Source organism: Acipenser ruthenus, chromosome 28, assembly GCF_902713425.1.
Source record: "Acipenser ruthenus chromosome 28, fAciRut3.2 maternal haplotype, whole genome shotgun sequence".
In the NCBI taxonomy this organism is placed as follows: Eukaryota; Metazoa; Chordata; class Actinopteri; order Acipenseriformes; family Acipenseridae; genus Acipenser; species Acipenser ruthenus.
The window spans coordinates 23,033,451-23,061,090 of record NC_081216.1 but is presented as its reverse complement, the minus strand read 5'-3'; the positions used below and the strand labels follow the sequence as shown (position 1 = coordinate 23,061,090).

General features: G+C 41.1%; 1 protein-coding gene across 4 annotated transcripts; it reads right to left on the bottom strand.

Moving 5' to 3' along the window:
• Nucleotides 1–802: 802 nt before the first annotated feature.
• On the bottom strand, nt 803–27,357 carry LOC117434977 (oxysterols receptor LXR-alpha-like). Of its 4 annotated transcripts, XM_034906795.2 has the most exons (11): nt 26,540–26,730; nt 18,127–18,248; nt 14,052–14,135; nt 11,358–11,624; nt 10,638–10,904; nt 7,188–7,393; nt 5,977–6,156; nt 5,742–5,841; nt 5,021–5,134; nt 4,757–4,851; nt 803–4,640 (listed from the first exon to the last, which is right to left on the bottom strand). In XM_034906795.2, exons 3-11 carry the CDS (start codon nt 14,092–14,094, stop codon nt 4,494–4,496), a joined length of 1,419 nt encoding a protein of 472 aa, XP_034762686.2. In that variant the 5' UTR covers nt 14,095–14,135; nt 18,127–18,248; nt 26,540–26,730; the 3' UTR covers nt 803–4,493. The 4 variants fall into 4 exon arrangements, with proteins under 4 accessions (XP_034762686.2, XP_058858844.1, XP_034762685.2 ...); XM_059002861.1 differs by lacking the exons at nt 18,127–18,248; nt 26,540–26,730 and adding an exon at nt 27,338–27,357; XM_034906794.2 differs by lacking the exon at nt 18,127–18,248 and having other exon boundaries at nt 26,540–26,729.
• Nucleotides 27,358–27,640: the final 283 nt, after the last annotated feature.

Genomic DNA, 27,640 nt, shown 5'->3' with positions numbered 1-27,640 from the left:
TCAACGTAAGCGAATCATACATGTATACGTGAGCTTCTGAACACACTGGGCTACAATTAGTTATCAAATCCTCAACTGTATCGTGTGAAAAGAAATATGTGAGCTATGACTTGCCTTTTTTTACGTTTGCAATGCATTACACCAGCAAAGTTAATTTATAACTGCACTGACATGCATTGAGACAGAGATGGAGTGTTTGTCGAGTATCTATTCTGATTGAGAATGCTCCTCACTGAACACTAAGTTACTGTGTATTACTCCTCGGAAAGTAATTCCGAAAAAAACAACATCAATATGTATCACACAATTACCAAAGCGTTTAACAGAGCTGTACAACAAAATTATATTAAAAGCTATTGTATCAAGAATAATGTACAGTAAAACCGTGTATTACGGTCACCTTGTAAAAAGGCCATCACATAATCAAGGTCACTTTTTACAGTCACAATTTATTTCATTGAGATTAAAAACTGAAACAGTAAATTAGAAGTTATAATCAAAATGAAAGACACAAATGCATGGTAGCCTCAATATCATTTATAAAAAAAAACAAAACAAACCAAAAAAACGTGGATTATGATTAATGTATTATACTTTCTTAACTATTCTGAACAAATTAACCCTAAAAGTCTATCTGCAATCCCACAGATTTGCCTCTTTCTCCCACCACGGTTGTGACCAGACCATTTCTTTTTGGTCTTATTTGTTCTATTTTGCAGGCGGTAGGAGTGAACCCCAAAAGTATGTTTTTGGGGTAAGATGAAATTGTGTACCGTTTAAATGAATGGAAACCCATACACCCTGGCCAGGAAATTTTTTAATTAGTTAATTCAGTTTGCATTTTTTAAATCACTTCTGAATTAGAAACAAAACAAAACAAAAACAAAAACATATTTACAAGTGGTTTAACATCTTAAAAGATCTGCATTATTATTATTATTGTGCAAAAAGAAATATTAGGTAAAGATCAAAATTGAAAGTCCAAAAAATATCTTTTGGCTAGACTTTTTTATTATTATTATTATTATTATTATTATTATTATTATTATTATTATTATTATTTGTTTTAAGCGCCATTAAACATGATACAGTTAAACAAGCAGAACATATGAGGATTGAAGGCGTTTCAAACAAAATATTAAATATATATATTTTTTTCTATTTCAACATCTATTGCAGTTTTACTAAAGAAATGAGACAAAAAGATACAAATGAATTAAAAATGTAGATAAAAACATTAGAACACTACAGGGTAACTTGTTTTTTACAGCCTTCTGTGTCTTATTTGCCCTTAGCATGGGGTATTTCAGTAGTATCTCCAATACAATGTTTGCACTTTACAAAGGAAAACCTGAAGATATGATCACCCTTAGAGTTGTAACCAGTGCTTTGAAAGCCCAATTTTAAAGCATTGCTTACTACTACAGTACCTTCGGAGTTTTCTGCCGAAACAAAAACACAGGCACAAACACTAGTTCCTCCTTACAGCCAGCTGCAATTGAACTGCAAAGCAGTGAGCAGTGTTATCCGTCTTATCAAGTAATCAAATGGCAAGGGTGTACAGGAACTGTCACTCAAACATCTTGCATTACTATTCTAAGATAACGACCTTGAGCAGGTCAAGGTCATTTTGCAATACTGTCCTTGAAATTATAGCAGCTGTAACACAATGTTCAGGACAACCTGAACGATGAAACTTTTGAAAGACAAGTACTGTACAAACTGTACTGTGAAATGTATGCTAATAATCATAAGTATATCTTAGCTGAAGATGCTTGCAGCTTAGAAACACACATTTGTGCTCGGATGTATTTCTTCCATGCACCATGGGGAGAAGTTATTGGTTACACCAGGGTTGGAGTCAGTTCCTGTTTTTCAATTCCCAAATTCATTCCCAAGCCCTATTCCTTTGAAGGAATTTCAAGTTGTGATTGTTCAACTGCTTTCATATGAAGCCAATTAAAATGGACAAACTGTGACTTCAGTTTAAAGTAATTTGTTGCTACTGTGACAAGTTCACTTGAACAGAAGACAGGTTTGCAGAAACCTTCTGTGGAACCCCCACATAATAAATTAGTTTTAATTTTGAAAAGCTACAGTGGTTTTACCCCAGTGGTTTTGAACTGCTATTGCATAATTGACTGCTATTTTGTGTAATTTTTTTAATACTAAATGTTGCTGCGAGGGTAGAAGTGGCACTAATGAATCACCCCTCATTGATTTGCAGTGTCAATCTGTTGGCTGGACTGCAGGTCCTATTCACAAAACCTACAAGAAGGTTAAATGGAAATGTGTTTAAAAACATTACCTTAGACTAACCGCCATTAAAAAAAAAAAAAAAAAAGGTTTTCAGGAACTGCAAACTTGAAATAAATGACTCAGAGCAGACTTTGAAATATTCCTTAAAAGTTCAGTGAATAGAGCCCTGTTTACTTTAATATCAGAATCCCTTGGTTAAAATAGACAAAAAAGGTGCAAGATACCAGTGACCCTTCCGTATGTTAACACATTGAAGAAAAACAATATTTTGCATTGATAAATGTTGGCCATAGCCCACTGTAACCCGCTGTGTTCAGTGTTCCCTCTTATTTCATCCCTTAGTTTGTTTTTGACATGTAGTTTCACATTCTTTGATGGCAGACTACACCTGCACAGCTCCTCTTGTGTAAGTGCTAGTGCATTGTCGAAGGTGCTGCCCAACCAAGGAGCCGCAGCTGGTAGTTTTGTGTTTAGGGAAGAAGACATCTACTGCAGGCTGGTGCGTAAAAAAAAAAAGTGTCCAGGCCAACAAACAATAATGTATTCACCCCTATTGAATTCCTATAAAGTAAATGCTCAAATCTTTGGGCAGCGCTTCTTACTTGAACTTGCTGTACTTCCTCCAACACAGCATACAGCGATCAGTCAATCCCCAAATCGGCACATGATACCAGCAATGGCTTCTTATCGGTTTGCTTAAGCATTCCTAATAAAAGAGCAAACAGCTTCAAATGCCATTCTGTTTCCTTGTTCAGCGCGTCCCTTATGTTTTTACGATGTTTGCAATCATGAAGAGTGGTTCTGGGTTCTGTTGCTCCTTCATTTAGTAATCGTAATCTTTCACTGAATCTACCTTTCCCTGGATTCAAACTTGCCTTGTGGTCGTCTGGATGAACTGCTTAGTACTGAATAGACCTTGAAAAAGGCACTTTTTTTACATGATCTATATGGAGTGAGAAAGTCTGAGTCCGAGGCAGTTAGAATACCTCAGTATTGGATCAACAGAACCCAAAAGCACTCACCAGGATTGCCAACATCAGAAAAAGGCAAAGAAAAGGTAGGAAACAAAATCAAGCAACTTGCTCTAAAGAACACAATGTTATTTCTATGATGCAGCCTGGTCTTGTTGGAGCAGCTGTAGACTGGAAAGGATTTTGAATGGCTCTTTTTGGTTTTGTCCCAACAGACTGGACTGAAGCCCAGAAACCCAGCAAGCCTTCCTGTAGCCTCCACCCACACGATTTACCGCTGGGTTCCAGCTCAACATCACCGTAGTTCTGTCTCTTGTACATCTTGAGTGGATATCAGTAGTCAACAAATAAGGAAAACGTCACAATATTGCAGTCTCCTGCAACTTTATTTTTCTTTACTGTCATGGTAATGGTAAGGAAATACTTGCTCTCAAGCCAAATGGTGCAGCTGTATAAGCCTGCTTTTCAAACAAAAAAGGACTGCTAGCACATGTGTAGGCATGTGTAAATCTATACTGCATTAACATTCTTTGAAAGGTTTCCATAAGGTTATATATTCTATTCATTCCACAAAGTGTGATGACCTACACAGCCTCTGAATTCGTTTGTGGAATTTTATCCTTGACCAGGGCTAACTCTTCCAAGAGTTTTTATTTATAAAATAAATACTCTGGAGTAGTGAAAATCCTGCTTGAAAACGAACTCCTCAGAGATCACCTATAGTTGCTCAACCTCACAGCTCCCGCTAGAGACAGGTGGCAAGCCAATGGAAAAGCAGCACCTGACTGTGTCTACATTCATTGGTGAAAAACGCAGCAGTGAGGGGTGCGGTATGCAAGGTTAGTATTTATCTGGAACTGGAAGGTGAAGGCAAAGAAATATAAAATAATTGACTGCAGCCTGAACAACTTGCTTTGCCTTGCTGTACATGTGCCTGTGGACGCAGGGCTTCCTCCATTTTCCTCCACCTGCTACCTTTGTGTCTGTGTCTACATTCCTTTGTGAGAAGGAGCTGGAACTAGTCTGTGCTCAAGTGCTAACTTTTTTTTTTTACAGTTGTAGTCTGGCTTTGCCATGCCCAATGTTTAAAGCAATGCTTCTTGTGATCTGGGGCTTCAGAGAGTATCTGCGTGGCATTGCACAGTCTCATTCCACTCCAAGCAAACAGGAGAAAAAGAGGCACACCCAGCTGCTGCAGTTCTTGTCTGTTTTCTGGGGGGGAGGCTCCAGGGATGCAGTGCAGGGGTGAGGAGGTGCTGTTGGTCATTCGTGGACGTCCCAGATTTCAGACAGGAGAGGCGGCAGCTTCTTGTCCTGGAGCCGCAGAGCGAAGACCTGCTCCGAGTGGACACTGCTGAGGGTGCGAAGGCTCACCAGCTTCATCAGCATGCGGGGGAACATCAGGTGATCCTGGGGAAAGAGATGAGAGTCGAGTTGGAAAGAGGGGCCGGCTAGCAAGACTAAAACTGCCAGTGCATTCAAAAACTCTTAATCAAAAGTTAAGTCAAGTCAATTGCAGGACTCACATTTGGTCTCTTGATCCTGATGTAGGAATGAAGTGCATCGACGTATGGCTGCTGGAACCGTTCCACCAAATCGTGGTCTTGCACGTTCGGGCGGTCTGGAAATAAATTCAAACACATGCTTCAGAAAGAATTCCTGCACAAGCTGAAGTCTTGCACACAATTAAAAATGACTAAATGCACACTGACGAGTACGGCTGCCTTGATCTGTTTGAAATGTGGTAGCTGGAAGCCGCAGGGAGCAGCAGCGCACTGGAAAGGTTGTACCTGCAGAGAAGATGTTGATTGCGATCAGAAGGGCGAACTCGGCTTCATCTAAATGCAGGTCGTTCATCCCCTTGGAGAACTCAAAGATGGGGTTGATAAACTCCAACTGCAGACCTGAAATACACAGAGAGAAAGAGGGTTAAAAAAAAAAAATCACTATAAACACTTATAAAAGTTTACCATGGTAATCAAGATGTGGTTATACTACTCATTTACCTTGGTTTACCATGTTTAACAAGCTTTACCAAACCTCTCTGAGCTTTTACAATGCTTTCATTATGTTTTATTATACTTTGCTGTGATTTTACTATGGAAAACTTTTATATGGGAAAGCAATACCAGAGAAGGGAACTAAAAACAAGAAATTTGAGTAAAAAGAAATTGCTGTCAGAGGCATGGAGCAGATCTGTTTTGAATGAAGGGATTGTATAATTTGTTAGGTTATTATCATAACCCTGGTTCCCCAAAATAGAAATGTAACCATAAGGTAATGGTTAATGGTTACATTTCGTACTTGATAGGGAACTAACACTACTTTGTGACCCTCATGCAGCGGTGGAGTCAGGCTGCATCCTTCTGTCTAGAAGTTTAACTGAACAGCATCTTAAAAATGCACATTTCATGATTGATTTAATGTCATGAAAACAGTCAACATAATAGAATACAGGAAGTCAGACTCGTTATTTGCGGACAGCAGTGTAATGAAGCGCGTGACAAGGACCTGCTTTTGCAAAGTCTTCCTTGTTGTAGCTGAAGTCCTTGAGGAAGGTGATGCACTCTATGGCTGGGTTGTATCTCCTGGATGTTTCCAACAGCATAATCTAGGAATCAAAGGGAGAAAAAAAAAAAAAAAAAAAGTTTAGAAACTAGGCTTCCCTATGCTTTCACCCTCAACGGAGGTCTTGAGCAACACCACCGGGTCCCTTAAACTCCTTCCTGAGCCCCCCTGTGGTTACCTCGATGGTGGAGGTCTTGAGCAGTGCGATCTGATCCTCGCGGGTGAGCTCCAGGAAGCCAGGCAGCTGCTTGGCGAAGTCCACGATCTCCTGCACAGACATGATGGCCAGCTCTGTGAAGTGAGCGAAGCGCTGCTGCCGCACCTCCCGGTTCAGCGGGTCCTGGCTCTGGGGCCACGGCTATCAGGGAACAAAAACCATCCAAAGTTTTTGGTTTTACCCCTTGCGCTCAGTTCTCCATTTGTTTCAGAAATCGCTGCGTTGACTTCACTGTAATATATCGCCTTCACATTAGATGTCCGCACAAATTGAAGCAATTACTTTTTCATATTTTTATACATTTTTGGGGGTTAAAGAAGCATAAAAATATCTAACTAACATGTTTTGACTAACAGGGCTGCTGAGAGAGGAGGGGCGGGAGGAGGGGGAAGGTATTGGGAGGAATGGGAATAGATTAATACAAAAATAGGGTTGCTTTTAATAATATCTAAATGGAGGCAAATCTTAATGCAGCGGTCTCAAAATTAATACATTGGCGGTGCAATCGGCACCCTAATTTCGTACCTGATTATCGTATAGGCATTTATCAACGATAATTGATGCATTGACATTTTATTTTTCAAAATAAAAGAATAAACATTAGTTTTTTTAACAGGAGATCCAATAACAAAAAACACTGTTGTGCATAATCGTTAAACAAAAAGGCACAACTTATATTCAAATTAGAACACTTTCGAATCTAAAAAAATAATTAATAAAAGAAAAGAAAAGAAGCTCGGGAAATTTAAGGACAGATGATCAATAAATCGATGCATTGATTAATTGTTGCACCCCGAGACTACATGTGTACGATCAATGACCTCTTTCCACTGTTTTAAAGTAACTGTATTTAGTGATCAGGGATTAGTTAGGTTCAATAAATCACCCCTAGCAGGGTTAATATAAACATGAATCGGAGGGGCTATATTTAAATCTATTACTGCCAGCAAACTCATTTTTTCCCTTGGATTGGTTTACATTGCAGTGCATTAAGAGTCAGTCCTTTATTTTCACCCCTGCACATGTTTGAAGAGCCAAGGAGGTGGGAGGCAGCACTGCAATCATGGTTGGGGTCAATTCCTTTTTATTTTATTCCAAGTCCTTACTGTAGTTGGGTACAGCAAGTAAGGCTGATACCTCTGGTGGTAGACAGTAACCGTGTTTCTGCTTACCGTTACTTTGAGGCGGTCAATGAAAGAACTCTTATTACACTGCTTCTGAACTGCCACCAGATTCTTGATCATCTCTAACTGCTCGGGTGCGAGCTTGGGTGCTTCTGCCCCTGGAAAGTGATTCTGGAGCAGGGTCGACGTCCTGGCTGTCTCATCTTCCTGCCTCTTCATCTTCTTTAACCGGATCTGCTCTTCCGATAACACGCCTAAACATGGGGGGAAAATAAAAAACCAGGTAAATCAGGCTCACTGGCCACACGTAAAAGACTGAAGCTACCTTTTAACCCTTTATGGTACATGGGACATATCTGACCCGCAAATAAAACTGATGCTAACTTTCTTGTTTTCGCAATGAGGTGCACGGAACAGGGTTTTGATGTTCTGATATTTTGGATCTGGTCATCCAGACTGTCAGTTGCCTTGTGATACTTAAATATCTGCATGACCGAACATGACAGTTCAACCATCAAACAGTTAGGAACAAATCTGAAGTTCTTGGGAAACAGGTGAACATGAACACGTTTTCATACAAGTAGATTGATTGGGGTTCGGTTGGTAAACGTGGCATAGGCCCAGCAGAGCTCTTTATTACCCGAGCTGTACCGTTTCTAATTGCAACCAGCACACCTATCAGAGAAACAAGCCTGGGTGAAGAGGGGAGAACAGCTGTATCACCGTACAGTACTAGGAAGACGAGCCAGACCGTGCAAGCACTTGACCGCTAAATTCAAATATCTGCTGTACACACTTCAGTGTAATGTGTTCAAATTGCAGTTCCAATGTTAGTGAATAGAATTTCTGAAGGACTACCAAAGGACTGGCTTTGAAGAGCCTTGCAAGTTTCAGCAGTCATATAGACAGCAAAGAGCTACTCTGAGTGTTTTAATCTACTGCCTGCAGCTAACAGTCAAAAGCACCTAAGTGAAGCCCTGATGCATTTTAAAAGGTCTGTTTGACAACCTGAATTAAAAGTAATTGTAGTTAACAAAATAGCTGCATACATTTTCTCCACCATGCACACCTAGTTATTATATCCCCTTCGGTCATAATTTTTCATTTAATTTTTAGAAATGAGTGTGAACTCTATGGAGTTCAAGAAGCTATCCCTGCCAAAACGCTGAAGAAAAACCCATAAAATTGATACACAGATAGGAAACTTAACATGGTGCAATTATACAGACAGTGACTAAAGGGGATATAGCTCTCAAATGTGCAGTTTTGAATGAAACACATGTATTTTCATTTTAAAATATCTGGTAATACTAATATCAGGACAAAACTAATATCAGGACAAAAAAAATCTGAAGGCACAGTTTTAGACATGCATTTCCTGTCAATAACCAAAAATCAAAATACCAGTTTGCTATTACATGTGTTTCTTTCAAAACTGCACATTTGAGACCTATTTAGCTAATGGAAGTACAAACCAGGTAAGATTTATTACATCATTTTGTCATTACTTTAACTGCATTACAGATTTAAGCAGGGCCCCTTTGCCTGGCACTACAATCTTCATTGAAGTGAGATTCAAGATCATTTGTGCTGCTTCTGCTTTTTTTTAGTGCCACAGTGCATTCCCTCCCTTGAGGTCTAATTAGCCAAGAACGGAAATCAAAAGACTTTATAAACAAGCAGATCGGTGGAATCTGCTGCGAGAAGCAGCCAGAAACCTTAAACAAGTCATTTGATTGAACATTTAAGCAGCAATGTCGGTTAATAAGATGAATGTTTTAGAATCAGTGGACCAGTTCTGATGCAGGATGCACCCGAGGGCTTTGGTTTCAAATCTTAGCAAGGAAAAGTCTAAAAAACAAACTAGCTGCTTTGAAAAACAAATTGACAAACCACATGCTCCACTGCCTCTCCCCTTTTGATAATAATTGACAGCACATTCAAATAGGTTAGTGTTTTTTTTTGTTTTTGTTTTTTTTTTAATTCAGCTATCCGGGCACCTGAAAACATCTAACTCGAAATAATGATTAAAAACTGCACATATAACATGAATGCACAGATAAGATCTATCAAATTCTTTCATTAGCTACAATATAGAACCTCTTTAACCCTTTCGGCCCTGAATTATTTGTTGAGCTAACGAATGCAAAATTAAGTTACATCATTCAAAAAGGAACTCCTTTATTGAGTATACAAATGAATATATTTCTACACAACCTCAGACTGGGACCTAGGAGTCCTGTGAGGTTCCAACGTGATTTCCAACGGCATATGTCAACGCTAAGATAAGACAGGACCTTGAGGTCCCACCATCCCGTGTCTCCGGCACTCAAACTGCTCCATCATGCCCGCCCCCCAGCCCCTGTATCTCTGGCACTCACACTGCTCCATCATGCCCTCCCCCCAGCCCCTGCGTCTCTGGCACTCACACTGCTGCATTATGCCCTCCCCCCAGCCCCTGTGTCTCGGGCACTCACACTGCTCCATCATGCCCTCCCCCCAGCCCCTGTGTCTCCGGCACTCACACTGCTCCATCAGGCCCTCCTCCCAGCCCGTGTCTCGGGCACTCACACTGCTCCATCATGCCCGCCCCCCAGCCTGTGTCTCGGGCACTCACACTGCTCCATCATGCCCTCCTCCCAGCCCGTGTCTCGGGCACTTACACTGCTGCATCATGCCTGCCCCCCAGCCCCTGTGTCTCGGGCACTCACACTGCTCCATCATGCCCTCCCCCAGCCCCTGTGTCTCGGGCACTCACACTGCTCCATCATGCCCTCCTCCCAGCCCGTGTCTCGGGCACTTACACTGCTGCATCATGCCCGCCCCCCAGCCCGTGTCTCAGGCACTCACACTGCTCCATCATGCCCGCCCCCAGCCCGTGTCTCGGGCACTCACACTGCTCCATCATGCCCTCCCCCAGCCCCTGTGTCTCGGGCACTTACACTGCTGCATCATGCCCTCCCCCCAGCCCCTGTGTCTCGGGCACTCACATTGCTCCAGCATGCCCGCCCCCCAGCCCGTGTCTCAGGCACTCACACTGCTCCATCATGCCCGCCCCCCAGCCCGTGTCTCAGGCACTCACACTGCTCCATCATGCCCGCCCCCCAGCCTGTGTCTCGGGCACTCACACTGCTCCATCATGCCCTCCCCCAGCCCCTGTGTCTCGGGCACTCACACTGCTCCATCATGCCCTCCTCCCAGCCCGTGTCTCGGGCACTTACACTGCTGCATCATGCCCGCCCCCCAGCCCGTGTCTCAGGCACTCACACTGCTCCATCATGCCCGCCCCCAGCCCGTGTCTCGGGCACTCACACTGCTCCATCATGCCCGCCCCCCAGCCTGTGTCTCGGGCACTCACACTGCTCCATCATGCCCTCCCCCAGCCCGTGTCTCGGGCACTCACACTGCTCCATCATGCCCTCCCCCAGCCCCTGTGTCTCGGGCACTCACACTGCTGCATCATGCCCTCCCCCCAGCCCGTGTGTCTCGGGCACTCACATTGCTCCAGCATGCCCGCCTCCCTGCACTTGCGGAGCCGGCACTCCTGGCACTTGCGGCGCATGTACATGTCCATCTCGCACTGGCTGCCGTTCTTGCAGGCGTACTGCGCGCTCTTGATCACGCTGCGGCGGAAGAAGCCCTTGCAGCCCTCACAGCTCAGCACGTTGTAGTGGAAGCCCGAGGCCTTGTCCCCGCACACGCTGCACACCTCGTTCCCCAGCATCTTCGGGGCCGGGCCCTTCTTGCGCTTCACGGGCTGACATCCTGCCGGGGGGTAGTTTAAAAAAAGGCATGTTTTCCATTATTATTATTATTATTATTATTATTATTATTATTATTATTATTATTATTAATAGCAGGAAGTGAGTGTAATTATTATTTTTAGTGAACAAAGAGCATAGTCAAAGCTCTTGGAGTGACAGTTAAAAAAAAAAAAAAGTAAAAAAAAACATGTTTTACATTATGAAGTTGTTTTTATTATTATTAGTCGTAGTAGTAATATTTAAAATAATAAAAGGGAAAGTAATGATGACCAGGGAATTAATACAAATTAGCGTATTATTAATATTCATATTAGTAGTAGTAGTAGTAAGTGTGCATATTTATTTATTTCCTATTAAATTTTTATTCCAGGTAATCGTTACTTTTACTAGGAGTAAGTGCTTATCAGATATTCTGATATTTTAAAAGACCCTGCACCTCAGATATTGGGGGTACCTGTGTTAGCAGCCAGAATGTCGGCAGCCACTTCGAGCTTCATCCTGTCAGTGGGGTCCATGGTCCCGGCACAGTTCAGAGGGCTGGGGGAGAGATCCTGCGAGGAGAGGTCAGTCCCATGGTCCTGTGCGGGGCCAAGCACTGTCCCGTTGAATCTGGAGGGGTGGGAAGAATCATGCCTGCCCTCGATCAGCAGGCCGCTGCTTGAGTCCTCTGTGCTGGAGTCCAGCTGCAGCTCACAGGCTGACACAAACACTTTGCTTTCTCCTGTGAACAACGGAGGCACACTTTAAAAATAAATAAATAAATAAATAAATGCCACATGGGGTCGCACTGTTTTTGTCTCAGCCAAAATACTAAAATGTAGCCCTTGATCTGACCATGTTGTTTACCAAACACTAGTTAATGCAGCTTTAGAGCCAACTCACAGTCACATGGACCTTCCTGTCAGGAGGGAGCACCAAACACAACAAGCACTGGGGAAAAGGTCAGAGTGAACACTACAGCCTGAACTGCAAACAGTACTGCTGTCCCTGACCCTAAAGTTACACTGTCCCTCTTTTAAACAGGATGACACACATACAGTATATATGATCTACATTTTCATAATATTGACTGTAATTTATGTCTCTACAGAAACTGGGATTTTGTATACAAATGTTTCCATTTAATAATTCACAGTTGCCTGGTAAATGTACAAAAATTGTGAAATACAGCAGTGAATTAGTAAAGGGCACCTATGCAGTGTAACACATTGAACATGACCAACTACATGGCTGAACCGTGACTGGAAAAAGGTATTGCTGTTACAGTCCTTATAAAAGCGTACTGCAGTAAACTATACTTAAAACAAAGTGTAGTAAAGCACAGTAAACGCATGGTAAAGCACAAGCAAGAATGACACACCGCAGGGAATGGTTTTAAAGCAGGTTAAAAAAATAAACCGGATTTGCTCCAGTACAGTAGAGGCTTCTATAAGGGCTGAGTGCTAAGCAAGTACCGATACGCTTTATGCTATATGAGCTTCTGGCTGTTCTTAGAGACATTCAAAACCAAACAAAAACTAACACGTGAAGAGTCATATGAAGCTCCAGTGCCATTCGTTGCACAGATCCGAGCTCAATCAACACATCCAACAAAGAGTGAATCAAAAAGCACAGGGTTTCAAATGGAACCACGATAAAACATGAAAACATCTGCAAATGAAGCGAATGTCGGTTTCCTATTCAGATGATGTGAACGATTCAATAACAGAAACTGGAGACCGGAATGTTTTTATAAACCATGTGCTCACAATGTGTTCTGCCAGCAGCACGCAGAAAACTCTCTCCCAAAGGACAAGTCCCATGAATGGACGTCTGTTGTGAATGAGTCCTTAGCAGTATAAAGGTTGACGTGCGGAGTGGTGGAAGCAACAACACTTACTGGCCTGTTGCAGTAAAAAAAAGTACAGAAATCAGGTCACCAATGAATTAGAAATCCACAGAGAACTTCAAAACTATGACCCCGCTACTCTCCATGCACCCCGTCACTCTCTGTATCTGCAGTGATGTTGCAGTACCTAAATGCAGCCAGTAGATGGCAGTAGAAGTGATTTGCAATCTCCTGAGGATTGTATTTACATTGTGAATTTACCGATGGAGATTACTAGTAGGAACCAGACTGAGTATTAAACGTTTCACGTGCAAACAGTTTTTGCAAATGGAATAAGTATCATGTACAATAAAAGCTGCGCCTCAGTGTTGCAAGATGGTTTCAGTCAAAATGGGCAAGACAGCAGAGGTGATGGATGTTGAGACAGCAGATACAAGGCGCTTGGTTGGCAGGTGCTTAAAAAAAAAACCAGTAAAATTAAGAAAAGAAAAAAGAGCTGGTTACAGCACGTATTCCCAGATTCTGTTCCTCTCAATAACTTCAATCAGAATTGCATCATGTGGGAAGAGGCACTGAATACAGGGTGTACCTTGCATTGCAGTGCCGAAAGGTCAGAACGAATACAATCAGCCTTTCAACAACAGGGAACTGGAGGAAAGGGCAGCAGTGCTGTTTTCAAGAGTGATCAACAGACCACTTGCCCAGCAGAGCACTGACCCTCACTCACACAGCTCACCCTCAGCCTCACTTCATCACATCCAGCCCCCAAGCTGCGAAGCCCCTTTGGGGTTGCTATCTATAAATCTATTACTCAGTTCAACAGGTTTTGTTTTTTCCTGGGGGAAATGTTTTTCACTGTTGTTAGAGCTGGGTTTGCTCAGTGGAAAATCTCTTGCTCAAGTCATCGGTCTTTACCTTTTCACTTGTGGTTCAACTCCGTGCCCTCTCTCCCTGGCCCTGAGACTCTCAAACCCTCCACCCTTATATACAAGGTATTTAAATCACCATTTTTACATCTCAATATAACTCCTTGCTGTTTTCCTATAATCTTCTGTGCACTATTTTATCAAAAAGCAGACACTGCTTGCAGTCCGGTTGGTTTACATTCCTCAGACTGCAGTAGGGACACAAGCTTTGAAAATCCCAGGACAAAAGAAGAAAAGGTGCTACAAGTGCATTGCAGCAGAAAGCCCTTCCGCTGTACAAGCGGCTGAAGAGACTCAATGAACCAACTCCACAGAATCTAACAGAAAGAAGGGGATCCAGCACACTGCAGTTAGGAAATCATGGTAAAAGCTAACTGGGTGCTTTTCTCCTTACCATGACCAACATCAGTGATACCAGTCACAGACAATGTGGACATCTTCTACACAGCAGCTTGTCATAACGGAAGCACTTCGCAACCTGGAAAAGACAAAAACAGGGATTATAAAAAAATTAATTAAAAAAGCACTATCTGAAATCCTGCACATGCACGTCGCTGGTAGTGTAACGTACTGTAGAGTGCATATATCTGTGCTATGATCAACTATTAATATGCCAACCGGTGAGAAGTCTGTGAGGATGTGATGTCACAGCGGCCAGGCCTATCAGGTCAGTCCCAATTTGGTGAGGGTAATGTGAATGGCTGTTGTGAATTAACCCTTTGGCACTCGCATCAGTTCCTCTTTTACTGTTTTTTGTTTAAAGCAGGGATCAGCAGAAAGGCTCTGGGTTTAGCGGCGCCGCGTCTCTCTCACATACAGCGGAAGGCAGGGATGGCACCCTGTCTTGCATACGCTGCAGTACTGAAAGTGATGAACGGTGCATTTTGCTCCTGTGCAGGGCACGGTTCACTTTGGGAGGGGCTTCCTTCTTCTTTTTTTTTCACTCTTCTGCTGCTGATGAATGAAAAGTGCCGTCGCCTTCCAGGCGCCAACCAAACAAACAAAAAAAAAGAAACTGAGACAGAGGCTAGTTTCTCAACACCAAAAATCTCAGATATGCAAAAAAAAGACTCTTTCAGTAGCCTGATTACCCCCAAAATGTCACTACTTGTTTGTGTTTTCTTTTTTGTCTATATTTTCGATTTAGTACCCAGTTGAGCAAAGTGCCCACGAATAAGCTCTGCAAACTTTTTAGCTGCAGTGCCCCACAATCATGGTACATTTTTTACGACAATCTTCCAAAATGTAAATTCGGTGTCCTCCATTCTATGAGAAAGTAGAGCTTGTTTACCTTCACAAAAAAGCACAAGTCAAAATATTGGTCTCCTCGAGGTCCCCATGAGATATACACATGTAAAAATGGAAGTGTGGCATAAAGTACGTTTGTCACAATGTAGTTACAAAGGTACAATTATCTGGAAACTTTTATTACTGTTAGTGAATTAATGAAGAAGGGAAACTGCTTTAATCCATTTGCATCTTTGTGCTGGCTTAAAGTCAAATACAGTATTTTCAAATTTCAGTCATTCTTTGAATTTTTCCCATGGCATCAGCAGTGTTTAATTAATGGAGGAGGTTAGTGCCACACTGTTTAACCATGGGGTTTGGATTACCCTTCACAAACACAAGTGGAGGCAAGCACGATGACTTCCATTAACTCGTCAGTTGTTCACAATTTACAAATTCCTGTTTTTAAGACATCTTGAAAGAGAACAAATGGAGCCAATGCTATTCTAATAATTTCCCCATTCACATAAAAAAAGGGACCATGGACTTCTTGAAAGCTAGATATATAAATCTGGCAGCATTTTAAAATTTAAAGTCTGAAATGCTTTACAGGGCTAGGAGGCAGAGTGCATACATGATGGTAGCTTTCACCTGGGTCGCTAGCACAATAAGCCTATTCATTTGACCCGTTTTGCTCTTCCATAAACCACAGTTCTCAAAATCAAACATTTATTCTCATTGTTAAACAGGATGTTTAGTATGTTAGGTTCAAGAATGCTAGCTTCCATGCAGCACTGGCAGCACTTTTGTTACACTTACACTTCCTAGGTTGTTTCACTTCAGCAGTCTCTTCCGGGTCAAAGCATGTCAGTAGAGGAAAGCAGCTGATTGGTTAATGACATGCATGAAACCCCATTGATTGAGTGGGGGCAGTTTCACTAAGAAATGACCAAGGAAGTTCAACATTATCCTGAAATCATGGCTTGCAAACAGAGACTTATTTAACCAAGTGTAGTATCTGATTCCATGTTTTAAAATGCAGGTTTACCATGACATGCGTTTCACAACTGTGCATTTGAGACCTAGATAATGAACAGAACAGTTTTCTAGAATTATTATTTTCTTAGCTACAATCAGGTTCTGCCAATCCCAGCTTTCATGAGCAGCGAATTGTGCACAGTTACAGATCCAGTGATCGTCCCTGTGGTTCACACAGGCATTACTGGCAGACAAACTCCCAGGTCATTGGTTTGCTTTTTTACACAACCCTCTCCCTCCTTCCTCACCTATCCCATTATCTCCCATTGCACAAGCAAAACTCTCTCTTTATTGACCCAGACAGCACTGTGTGTAGCTGGGAGTCCAAAGGTTTGGGCCATACTACAAATCCTTCACACTGCTGGAGAGTTTACCTTTGAAAAAAAAAAAAAATATATATATATATATATATTATATATATATATATATATATATATATATATATATATATATATATATATATATATATATATATATAAAATGCTCCCAGTGCTTCCTCCCTTCTGTTCTAAACTTACTTTTACTCGGCTTCAATTTCTGCCCTGTTGTTCTCTCCGTGCTAAATTTGAAGTAGTGTCTTGGGTTAACTTTTGCAATATCATTTATGATTTTAAGAGACTTCAATCAAGTCCCTTCTTTTTTCTGGGCGGAAGTAATGTTATTATTTCAACCTGTATTCATAGCTCCTGTCATTAAGTCCTGAGATCAGCCTAGTTGCCCTTCTCTGTACCTTCGAGTGCAATTATGTCATTTTTTGAAGTGAGGTGACCAAAACTGCATACAGTATTCTAGGTGGGGGTCTAACTAGAGCATTGTATAATTGTATGTGGTCAGTGGAAGATTTTTTTCAAAAGGCATGCAGCACACTGCAGTGATATACAGAATTGGAAAAAGTCAATGGCAGAGGGGTTCCATATCTATATCTTTCCAGCTCAACCCCAAGTTCAGCTCTTCCAAATAGCAAAATAGGAGACAAACATACAGCTGACCAGCGACCACAGACAGGGTATGCAATGATTCACTAAAGGACAAAACAGCCACAAAATAAAAACCAACCAAGACACAGGAAAGAATGAACAGACGAAGGGCCGTTCCTTCAAAGCTTCTCCTTCATTCTTTAATTGAAAAGGAGATACAAATCATTAAATAGACAGGAGTAAACACTTTGAAAATATGGACTTGCATTAAGATTTTACGGTTTACTCCAGACAAAATAAATACCTGTATATTTAAAACTTTAAGGCTAGTTGTTTGTGATAAACTGCACCATGCTTTTGGAAATGAACCATGTTGTATTGGAACACCAGCACACGTTTGAAGATTGCTGTGTGGCGTGTAGCACACACCCCAAAGTTTTTTGACATGGATCCCCTATCCCTATTAATGTTACATTGCTATATCATTTAAATTGAACAGATCAGCCATACTACACTACCCTTTCTATCTGAACCATCTGACTGCACGTACAGTTCTGTTTTCCATGGGTTATGCTTTAATATAAATAAAAAAAGTTACTGAAAAAAAATATACAGTAAAACCACTGAATTGTTTAGTGCTTTATAGCAGATTATTCCCACCGAGGTATAAATAGAACGTGCCAATTTTGAAGTGGTTTCAGACCGCATTTTCACACTTTCTTCCTCTTTCATTAGTTTTTGACGTCAGTATGTTCACAACCCATAATGAAGATTACAATACCTACTTTTGGTGTGTTTCACACAGCAGATTATTTATGGTGTTAAGCGCAATATATATATATATATATATATATATATATATATATATATATATATATAGAGAGAGAGAGAGAGAGAGAGAGAGAGAGAGAGAGAGAGAGATAGATAGATAGAAGTACAAAGCACAGACAGAACATTTTTCACATAGAAACCTTGGCAAGGATTCATTAGCTTTTGCACTGGAGACTACAAAGTAACAGCAAGCCTGTTAACATTTAGAGGAACATATTTCTTCTTTAATGTTTATTGGGCTACCATAAAAAAACACATAAAACTTACCGTCACTTTACAATTGAGTGACTTAAGAGTGAGGTCCTTATTTAAATTGAACTCTTATATTTTCACTTTGGAAAGGGGTTTTTGGTGGGTTGGGGAATGGGGTAATCTGGCAGTAGCTTTTAAAGTGTGTTTTTGTTTGGGGGGGGGGGGGGGGGGTTGGAGGAATAGTAATGTATATACAGTACATACCTCCAAAAGTGTTCCCTTTGGTGTGTCTGGTTTAGATTCCACAGAGAGGAAATACAGCCCTATGGGATGCTCGCCCTCAAACTCCCTCCTCCTTCTTCAGTCCCGGGGTCTTGAGAAAGTGTCTGGAATTGTTTAGATTAGGCTGGGGTTGCTGCCGTAGGGTGCCTGCCTGCCTGTCTCTCTCTCTCTCTCTCGCTCTCCGGGAGAGTAATAGTCACTGTGCCTGATAAGATACTGCACTTCTCTCTCTTTCTAGAATGCCCATGGTCCCATGCAATAGAGATGAGGAGAGAGAGGTTATTATCGGTCATTCACACTGCCTTCAAACCACCGCATGGCCAAGTTTTTTCCTGTTTTGACTCATTATTTTGTATATGCATAAATCCTTTACTGCACTGCACTGTATAAAGAACGCTGACTTTTTATAATAATACTTTCATTGTTTTCTTCTTCCTCCAGTACAAATCCATACAAACCGTACAATAGCAATGTTACAAAGCAACTTAAAGCAAGGTTAGATTTTTTCATAATATGTTCCATTTGGTGTAAAAACCTTCTGTTTGAAGGTGTGAAGATTTATAGCAAGAGGTACCGTTAAGTAGCAACAAAAAAAAAAAAAATGACTGATTACGTTCTGAATGTGCTCTCTTAAACTGCTGGCACTTCTGGTACATCATCACCTTAAAACAATAAAATACATTAAAAAATAAACAGGAAACAGAATATGAAACGAGAACAAAAAGGTGGGCTCGCCTGCCTGTCTGTCTGTCTAGTCCTGCTCCTCAATGAAAAACAGCTGGTGTTCCTGTGCAGTTACTTCACATACTAACACAGAGCAGTCTATACTGCTCTGCCTCTCGTATGGGTTTGGGTCTATATGTATGATACTGTAGACCCTAATAATACAGGTTTCTTCTTCCTAGTACTGCTGTATTGTGGGCTGAATGCTGCTGCAATACACCCCTCTTTTCCTTAGTTTTTTCTTCCACTTCTGAAATGTGTTTTATTTTTCAGTCGCTTTCTGACTCCCTAAAACTTCTGCTTTTAAGAAGGGCGTGAGGATTTTCAGAATGACAAATCATGCTGATGAATGGCCAGCACTGTGAATGATCATTTCAACAAAATAACAAGTCGGTCAGCAACATTAACAGCATTTTTAGCATAAAGGAACCATAACCACTGTTACAAGCAGGATTAGCCAACATTTTACAGTAACAGGGAACCTGCTTGGCTTGCACCACTTATTTGAGGGGTTATTCACTGGCAGAGGGTTCACTCACTCCAAGGGGAAACCCCAGTGCTGTAATGTAAAATCCCAGCAAGACAAGACAAGCAAATCAACTCCTTAGTGTCCTGTCAAGTGCATGAGCAAATTAAATCTACTTCTTTATGTAATTGTGTTTACCAATGGACTGGAACAAACGGCAGCTAAGAAACTGGACTAGCCCAGAGACATTTTCAGGTACCGTATTAGTGTAAAGTACTGGGCCACTAGATACTTTAGAATACATATCTATTTTGAAGAGATAACGTTATCACTATAAGATACTCCACACTTCTGTGTTTTCAGCATTTGTTGCGGTGGTTCTGAGGGATAGCCTAATTGTTGGGTATGTATTGAAAAAGAACAGTAGATTGTAAATCACTAAATAACGATAAAACTTGGATGATGACTTCAACCTAAAGTTACCCTTTCTCTCTGGCTCCTTCCCAAGTCCAACGTTCTGTACAGTTCGAGACCACCTTATCTTTCGACGATTACCTTTGTACACAGAATTTTAGTTTAATAAAAAAAAAAAAATTAAGTTCTGTTACTGGGCAATGTTTTTTCAGTTAATGAAAACTAACGAAAATGGCCAAAAATGAAAAAAATAAACATCTCCCTTAACGAAATAGTAATAGAAACTGGAAAATATTTTTTAAATTGTGTTAATATCGCTTCACAAAAATGCTATGTAATGACTCTCTGCTCTGTGGCACTGTTGCCCAAAGCACATGGATATGAATTTGTTTGCACTGTCAAAAAAAGAGAACCAAAATTTTAAGTGATTAATATGTTGTTTCTTTTTGTATGCAGCAACTCAGCGTGAACCTAAAAAAAGTCTTAATGAAAAGCTACTGAAACTGAAATATATCTTTCTAGGGCTATATCAGAAGGTTCGAAGGTTCGTTCGCCAGCCAGGAATTCCAAGATGTTTTAAACCTTCGAAGGTTCGTCAGACACCATTCACTGTTTTTTTTTATTCCTTTTAACAGAAATCGTTTGACAATGTGTGATTACTATAAATCACACATTAAATGTCACACATGCAAAATTCGATCTTTTTATTTATATAATGCATATCACTTAAACAAAAGTTTTTGTATTAAAATCCAACCAAATTGTTATACGTAGCAACTCTATATGGCGCCGCTGCCGTGAATGGAGCAGGGTATAGTATGCCAAAGCACTGGGGCGGTACCTAGTTCTTCAGTAAAATATGTACTGAATACCTAGTGTATAAGACAATGTATGAGAAGTGTGATGGTAGAATATGTTTGAAACATACAAAATATACGCTGACACTAATCATTTTAATTTTGAAAAAATTGAGCACCGTCCGCCTCTTCCCCCTCCAGCCCGTGTTATCCAGAGGCAAATTTCTTCATTCACCATCTCGACAGCAAAGCGCTGTATAGCGTAAGCTGTATTGAAAGAAATGTCTCGGAACCCCTCTGCTGTGTGGGATTTTCTTTTGATAAATGCTCAGACGACCAAATAAAAAAAAAAACAAAGTTGAATGCAAACTGTGCAAGTGACTGTTGATGTATCATGGAGGCACATCCAATCTCTGGGGTCACTTTACAATCGTTAAGTTCATATTATTATTATTATTATTATTATTATTATTATTATTAATAATAATATTTTTAGTAGTAGTAAAATGTGACTGAACCAGGAGGTTGGACTGGAAACAAAGCAATAGAGGCAGGGGGTCCCTTTGACTGGACACTAGCGGTTTACTCCAACAAAAGCCTTGAATGGCTCAATCTGCTGTGCAGATTGAGCTGTGCATGAGCTCTGTGGTTTAATCCCTGATCACATTGTCTTGTAGTGTGTGAATTCAGCCTCAGATTCCAGAATCAGAGCTTCTCTGTGTTTTGGCTGCCAGTAAGATCGGCTCAGTTTGGTTTTCTTCTCTCCTGGCAGGCAACCGCCCTTTCCTTCAGAAAGGTCAAAGACTCCCTCCAACCTGTGTGACTGATGAGAGCCCCTGGGTTTAGCAGCACATTCTCCTTGCGACATAAGAGAAAGGAACACTCCGGTCTAACTGAGCAATGCGGTTTGGTTTCATTGCTTCTCCTTTAAAGCACAGAGCTGCTGCAGGTTAATACTATTTTTGTTGACTGCTGCAGGTGGCGGGGGTTTACTCTACGAATGTCTCCGGTGTGTCGTGGTTATTTCACTTCTGAGGACGGCCGGAATCAATGCACCTCCATGAAGGTCCTATCCCTCTACATTATTTATTTTTGTATTAATATGCATGGATTACCAGGCTCACTCTGTAGTGTCAACAGCACTTGAGCATATCATACTGTACCGAACGCCAAGTGAAGAACCCTGTGGTATTCATTTCTGTTTGGCTTCGAGTGTGCCACCGCCACTGCTAATAAAAGATTCTTTCAAAACAGAAACCTAAAGCATCAAAAACAAGTGGTGCCAGCCATGCAGCAGTGCCAGCACATGTGGAACATTTGTGTTAATTAAAGAACCAGATGCCATTCCCTCACACTGACACACTCCTGGAAGCCAGTTTTTACTTGTCTAATATTAAATAAAAAAAACCTACAGGGGAATGCATTTTATGCTGCACCCATGGGCGTCCACAGAATTAATTATTGGGGGGGGGGGGCTTTTTAACACTATGTAACACAATTTTTGTTCCTGGGTAGTAAGTGTTATTTCCTAATTGCTTATGCCTCAAAAGTATAGAAAATGGCTATTATTCCCCACAAACTTTGCTTTTGTGACCAGGACAGTGATATTTTGAAATTTACCTATTTCCAATGAGAAAACGGGTGAATTTGTGTCTTTTCGTTCACATAAAGTCAGAAAAAAACAAACAAACATATGAATCCAAATTAACAGTTAGTGCGCCTTGGTGTCCCTGCTGTCCCAAAGGCAAAGATAGCAGGGAAACTTGGTAAAACCGCCTTGGAGACCCATCAGGAATGCCACCATTTTGAAGTCTCCTATGACCTTGATGCCATCTCAGAAAAATGCAGATATGTATCCACTTAGGCAGCTGGAACTAAACTGAACTGGTGGGCTTAAGGCCCCTGTATCTATACTACTATTTATATTACTGGAAAGTTCTAGAAGTTACTCCAAGTTTACTCAGCACTGAATCTATCTGGAATGTTCTGGAAAATAGGTAAATTTCAAAATATCACTGTCCTGGTCACAAAAGCAAAGATTGTGGGGAATAATAGCCATTTTCTATACTTTTGAGGCATAGGCAATTAGGAAATAACACTTACTACCCAGGAACAAAAAAAGAAAAAAAAATGTTACACGGTGTAATAATTCTTGAAGCTTCATTTACATTAACAACTCAAACTTACACTAAAATCTGATAAACACCAATACTGTAAATGTGCCTCCATTAGGGTTTTTTTTTGGTAAATTCAGATTCCAGGGGAGGGCAAGTGCCCCCCCCTTGCACCTCTCCTAGCAAAGGTCATTGTGGTGCCAACTGTAGAAGTGGCATAAAAAGCTGAGGGAACATAAGAGTTGGGGTCAATTCCATTTTTTCAACTCCAATTTCATTTCCATTCCCAGTTCCCTTTTATACAATTCCAATTCTGTTTTACAACATAATCTTTACTGAGGTTTATGCCACAGGCTTTATCAGGTTACCTGACAAGTTCATTAAGTTGTACACAGTATTCATTTGCTCAATAAAGCCATTTTTGTAAAATGACTGGAATAGGAATTTGAATCGATTAAAAGGGAACTGGGATTAGAAATGGAACCGGAATTGAAAAAATGGAATTGACCCAACTCTAGAACATAAAGCCACTCTTTCAATAAGAGTGGCTTGTGAACGAGTTCCAGGAGAACTAGTTTGAGGCAACTTTTCTGCATCAAACCTCAAGTCTACCTTGGTGTGCCATGCAGTCTCCTGAAACCACAAAGTGGCTTTGTGTTCCCTCAGCTTAAGATACCAGTTGTATAATTCAGAAGGTGTGGAAAACTGCATCTAGAAGTCACAGTACATTCCCCACCCACAGCTTGCAAACAAACAGCCTGGCACCCGCCCGTCGTTTTCAATCAGTACTATGGAATGACAGTATGGGGACAGCAAGCTTGTGATGAGATAAAATACCCAGATCCATTTTTATACAATCAGAAACCGTCAGCCAAAAGAATGGAGGCTCCCTAAGTGGCTCTTCTTCATGATGTTGCTCAATCGTGCCTGGAGATTATCAGAACCAGTGATGCTGCCAGCTCTCTGCAAGGATTCCTGTGCTGCTTTCTGATTTGATCCCATTCATCACAAGCGCTTGGCAGATGCATGTTCTAAGCTCTGTTGTAGAGAATCAGAAACTTCAGGACAGTAAAGCCTGGAGAACTCACAGCAGGCCAACCCTTCTAGGTCTTGCAGAAATTGAAAGCTGCACTTTGTTTCTGTAGAAGGCTAATGCTTTCAATTCAGATGAATTGGTACCACTTTAGATTCCATGTAATTACACACTTACTGCACCGGTAATTACCATGCAAGAGCAAAAAACATTGGTAGTAAATCCAATTAAAACCATGCTATTACATGTTCATCTAAAGTGCTACTGGTCAAGTACAGTCCTCCCTACTCAAGTGTATGAACATACAGTTCTATCCAAAGAGTTAGTTTTTTTGTCCCACCTAATTTACTCTCATTACAGATCTTTTACAAAGTGGGGATTTGTGTGCTAATCAAGGTTTAATTATTCAGAACTTCTGTCACATTTGTATTTATTGATAGATTTATTTTTGTGCAGGGACCGTAAACCTGGCACAATCCTATGTAAATATAATTTTTTTCCACAAATCCTTACTGATTGTGAGTGAATGCCCCCCCCCCCACTATAATTTATTAGGGCAGCAGTGTGGAGTAGTGGTTAGGGCTCTGGACTCTTGACCGGAGGATCATGGGTTCAATCCCCGGTGGGGGACACTGTTGCTGTACCCTTGAGCAAGGTAATTTACCTTAATTGCTCCAGTAAGAAACCCAACTGTATAAATGGGTAATTGTATGTAAAAATAATGTGTGTACTCCCAAATAGTTTTAAAAGGGCTGTATGCTAAACCCTAGCAAATTGTGAACCAACACACTTGCTGGCCAATGTATTAGAAATGCCCATCGCAGAGAGTGGAACGCTTTTCCCTCTAGGGGTATGGCCCACAAGTATATCACTGAGGGAGGAGGAGGATTTCAGCATTCAAGTTCATGGCTATGACTTGGTATGTCTTTAGCTCCCGCTTATACTGGCTCAGTGTAAACGTACTGCAATACAGCTTTTAGCTCTCTGACACTCTCTTTAATTACAACCTAAAAGGTATTTAAAAGTATTACAAAGTTGTTTTTTTTCTGCAGTGTGCCGAAGGGTGTTAATTATAGTATAGATTTGCAGTAACTTGTTGCAAGTCAATAAGAGACTAGAATGTTTTTTTCATTGTAGAAATGAGTCTCTCCCTCCAACTCTGTCCTGTATGAACACAATTCAGTGCATTGTTGTTTCATGACACTTTACAGAAGGTCGCGGAACAGAACTGAGGTTTTGAGAGGCTGTGAGACATTTCTGCCTCATTCTCCTTACTAAATAACATTCTCTGCTGTATTGTGCAGCACAACAAGCACTTTGCACAAGACTAAGAACCAATACATGGCTGAGTGGACTGAGTAACAGGGACCTGGCAAGCGGTGCCACCTCCTAACCGCTGGTAACAATGTTTTAATTCATTGCTGCCTACGATGGCAATCCCTGCTCCTTAGCCTTGTACTTAGTTGCTCCGTCTAGAAAAGAAAGGCTGACACCAAGACTAGGTTACCCGCTATGCAGCAGGGAAAAAAACAAACCTGCCAGTGGCTTCTGCTGGACCAGCAAAGTAAGTTTAGAAAGAAAGTTTACAAACGAGAGGAGGCCATTCAGCCCATCTTGCTATAACAAGCTGGGCTGAATGGCTGAAGTATAACAAGCTGCTGCTGCTGACTAAGCTAGGCTGGACTGACTCGGATCAAACTCCATAGACTTTCTTCATGATCATTCTTGCAGTCAACAAGGCTCTGAGAGTGTACAAAGAGTGTATATTGCTGGGTTCCAATATAGCAGCGATATCATGGTCATTGTGGTAGATTAGGCTTCAACATAACTCCAGGCTCTAATACTGTAAAACAGCCTGCCCACTGTACCAGATTTAATGTTAACTACTTCACTGTAACTAAATTACTCTAACACTTAGTTATCAGACCAAAACTGTAGTAGTTTCTTTATAAGCAATTCAGAAATTATAGTAAACGTGTGCATTTCTATATTTCTACACAAACATGCCAACTAAAGTCTGCGCTGGAATGTCGAGCTGCAGACGTTTGATGATCAGCAGGTTGCAGTCTTAAACTCACAACTTGAAATCTTATTTAGACAATCCCGGCAAAGCTTGCTGGACGACGAGCTAATGTCGTCCGCCTGCTTTGTACACCAATTAACAAAATCCTGTTAAGCAGCACCCGTTTCTGTGCCTGAACCTGACGTCTTTCTGCTCTGGGAATAATATACCGGCGGCGTTGTTACGTGTCAGATAAATGTCACCCTTAGAAAAATGCGTTAAATGTAGGTACGCGAATACACGGTAACCAAAGTGGAATATGGAACAAAACAAACAAATTCACGTTATTGCAATCAGCTATCTTTATAAACGACAACTTCTCACACGCTACTAAGAAAATACTTTTTTAAATTTATATATTGCAACATAATCGTAGTTTCAAACTAAAGTTAGACAAAAATACTTATGAATAATGGATCCACAAAGTACTTTACCTAGAGTTTATCGGTATATCATTTCAGTAATTACAAGTTTAGTTTCTACTTGAATGTACCGGGATGTTGAACAACAGAGACTGGCATGGCAGTATACGTCTTGTAAGTTCTAAAGATCAACAATGGTAATTAAAACCTCAACCGACCAACATGTTTACAAAAAGCATATGGTACAGTACGGCACAAGCACTAAAACATGGTATCATTTTAGCAGCCTGAAAAACTCTACGTAGTTAGAACATCACTTTGCTTTAAATGAAGCTGTCAGTCTGAACTATAAACACACCAACACAAACGAAAGCCTAAACCCTTATTTCAAGAAGAAAAATATATATTTTTGTAACAAGATTACCTGTGTGCTGAGGGAATCCGCAACAAATGAAGTAGGTGAACACGCTTGTGTTATTTTCCAATCATGTGACTCACGGAAGAAACGTGAAAGAAAGGGAAACACAAAGCAGAGACGACTTTCTATGTTGCAACAAAAAAAGAGGAATTAAAACGACTGCTGAACGAATGACGTAATGCCATGCAAAAACGACAGGCAGTGCAACAAGTCACATGTCTTTTCTCGTGGAGAGGAAGGAGCGCCCCCCTCCTCGGCCTTTGCACGGTTAGCACGGATGGGAAAGCAATAAGTTAGAATTCCAGGCAGTGAACGTTTGTAAAAAGGATGCCATGCAGAGCTTTGAATGCAAAATTACACAATGCCATTCTTGCAAACAGGTTGAAAACAATACTCTTCTCCACACTAAAGCACGTGCTACGTGTCTGCGCATGACACCGGTGGTTAGACGTCCAAGTACAAGTTTGATTTAGTTAAGTAAAGCGACGGTGTTACAGGAGCATTCTCACCCCTACAAATCCTCACCGCAGTGACATTAGCCCAATTCTCACCCTCAAATCAATTCTCGCCCCCAGGTCCGGGTGAGAAAGCAGCCGGGATTAATTCTCACAGGGGGTGAGGATTTGCCGGGTTAAAATGATCCTGCAACACCTATTATGTTTAGGAGGTGGTTATCTTAACAGCACCGGCACGTCTCAACAGGAAAACAATAAGCTGATAATGAAAAAACAACAATATCCCTAAACCCATGGGTTCTAAGACACATGCGTTCTCAATAGGCGGTTTTTTCTTTCAGTGCCCTACCATGCAACACCAAGCGCTGTATCCCCAGTAATTCCTGTCTGTCTTCACTTTATATGCTGCCCCACCCCAATCAAATTAGTTAATTATAAATGACCAATTATCGCCTAACTTCAATGATCTCAAATCGCCAAAGTACTCTTAGTATGGAAATAATACCAGACCTGCCAGTTCAGCAAGCATTTTGAATAAAAAAAACACAAAACAATCACACCACCGTTGCAATAAATAAATAAATGACAACGCAGCCTGTCGATATGTATTTAGTTTCTCTGAAGACAATGTATTCCCAACCCGCTCTCACAT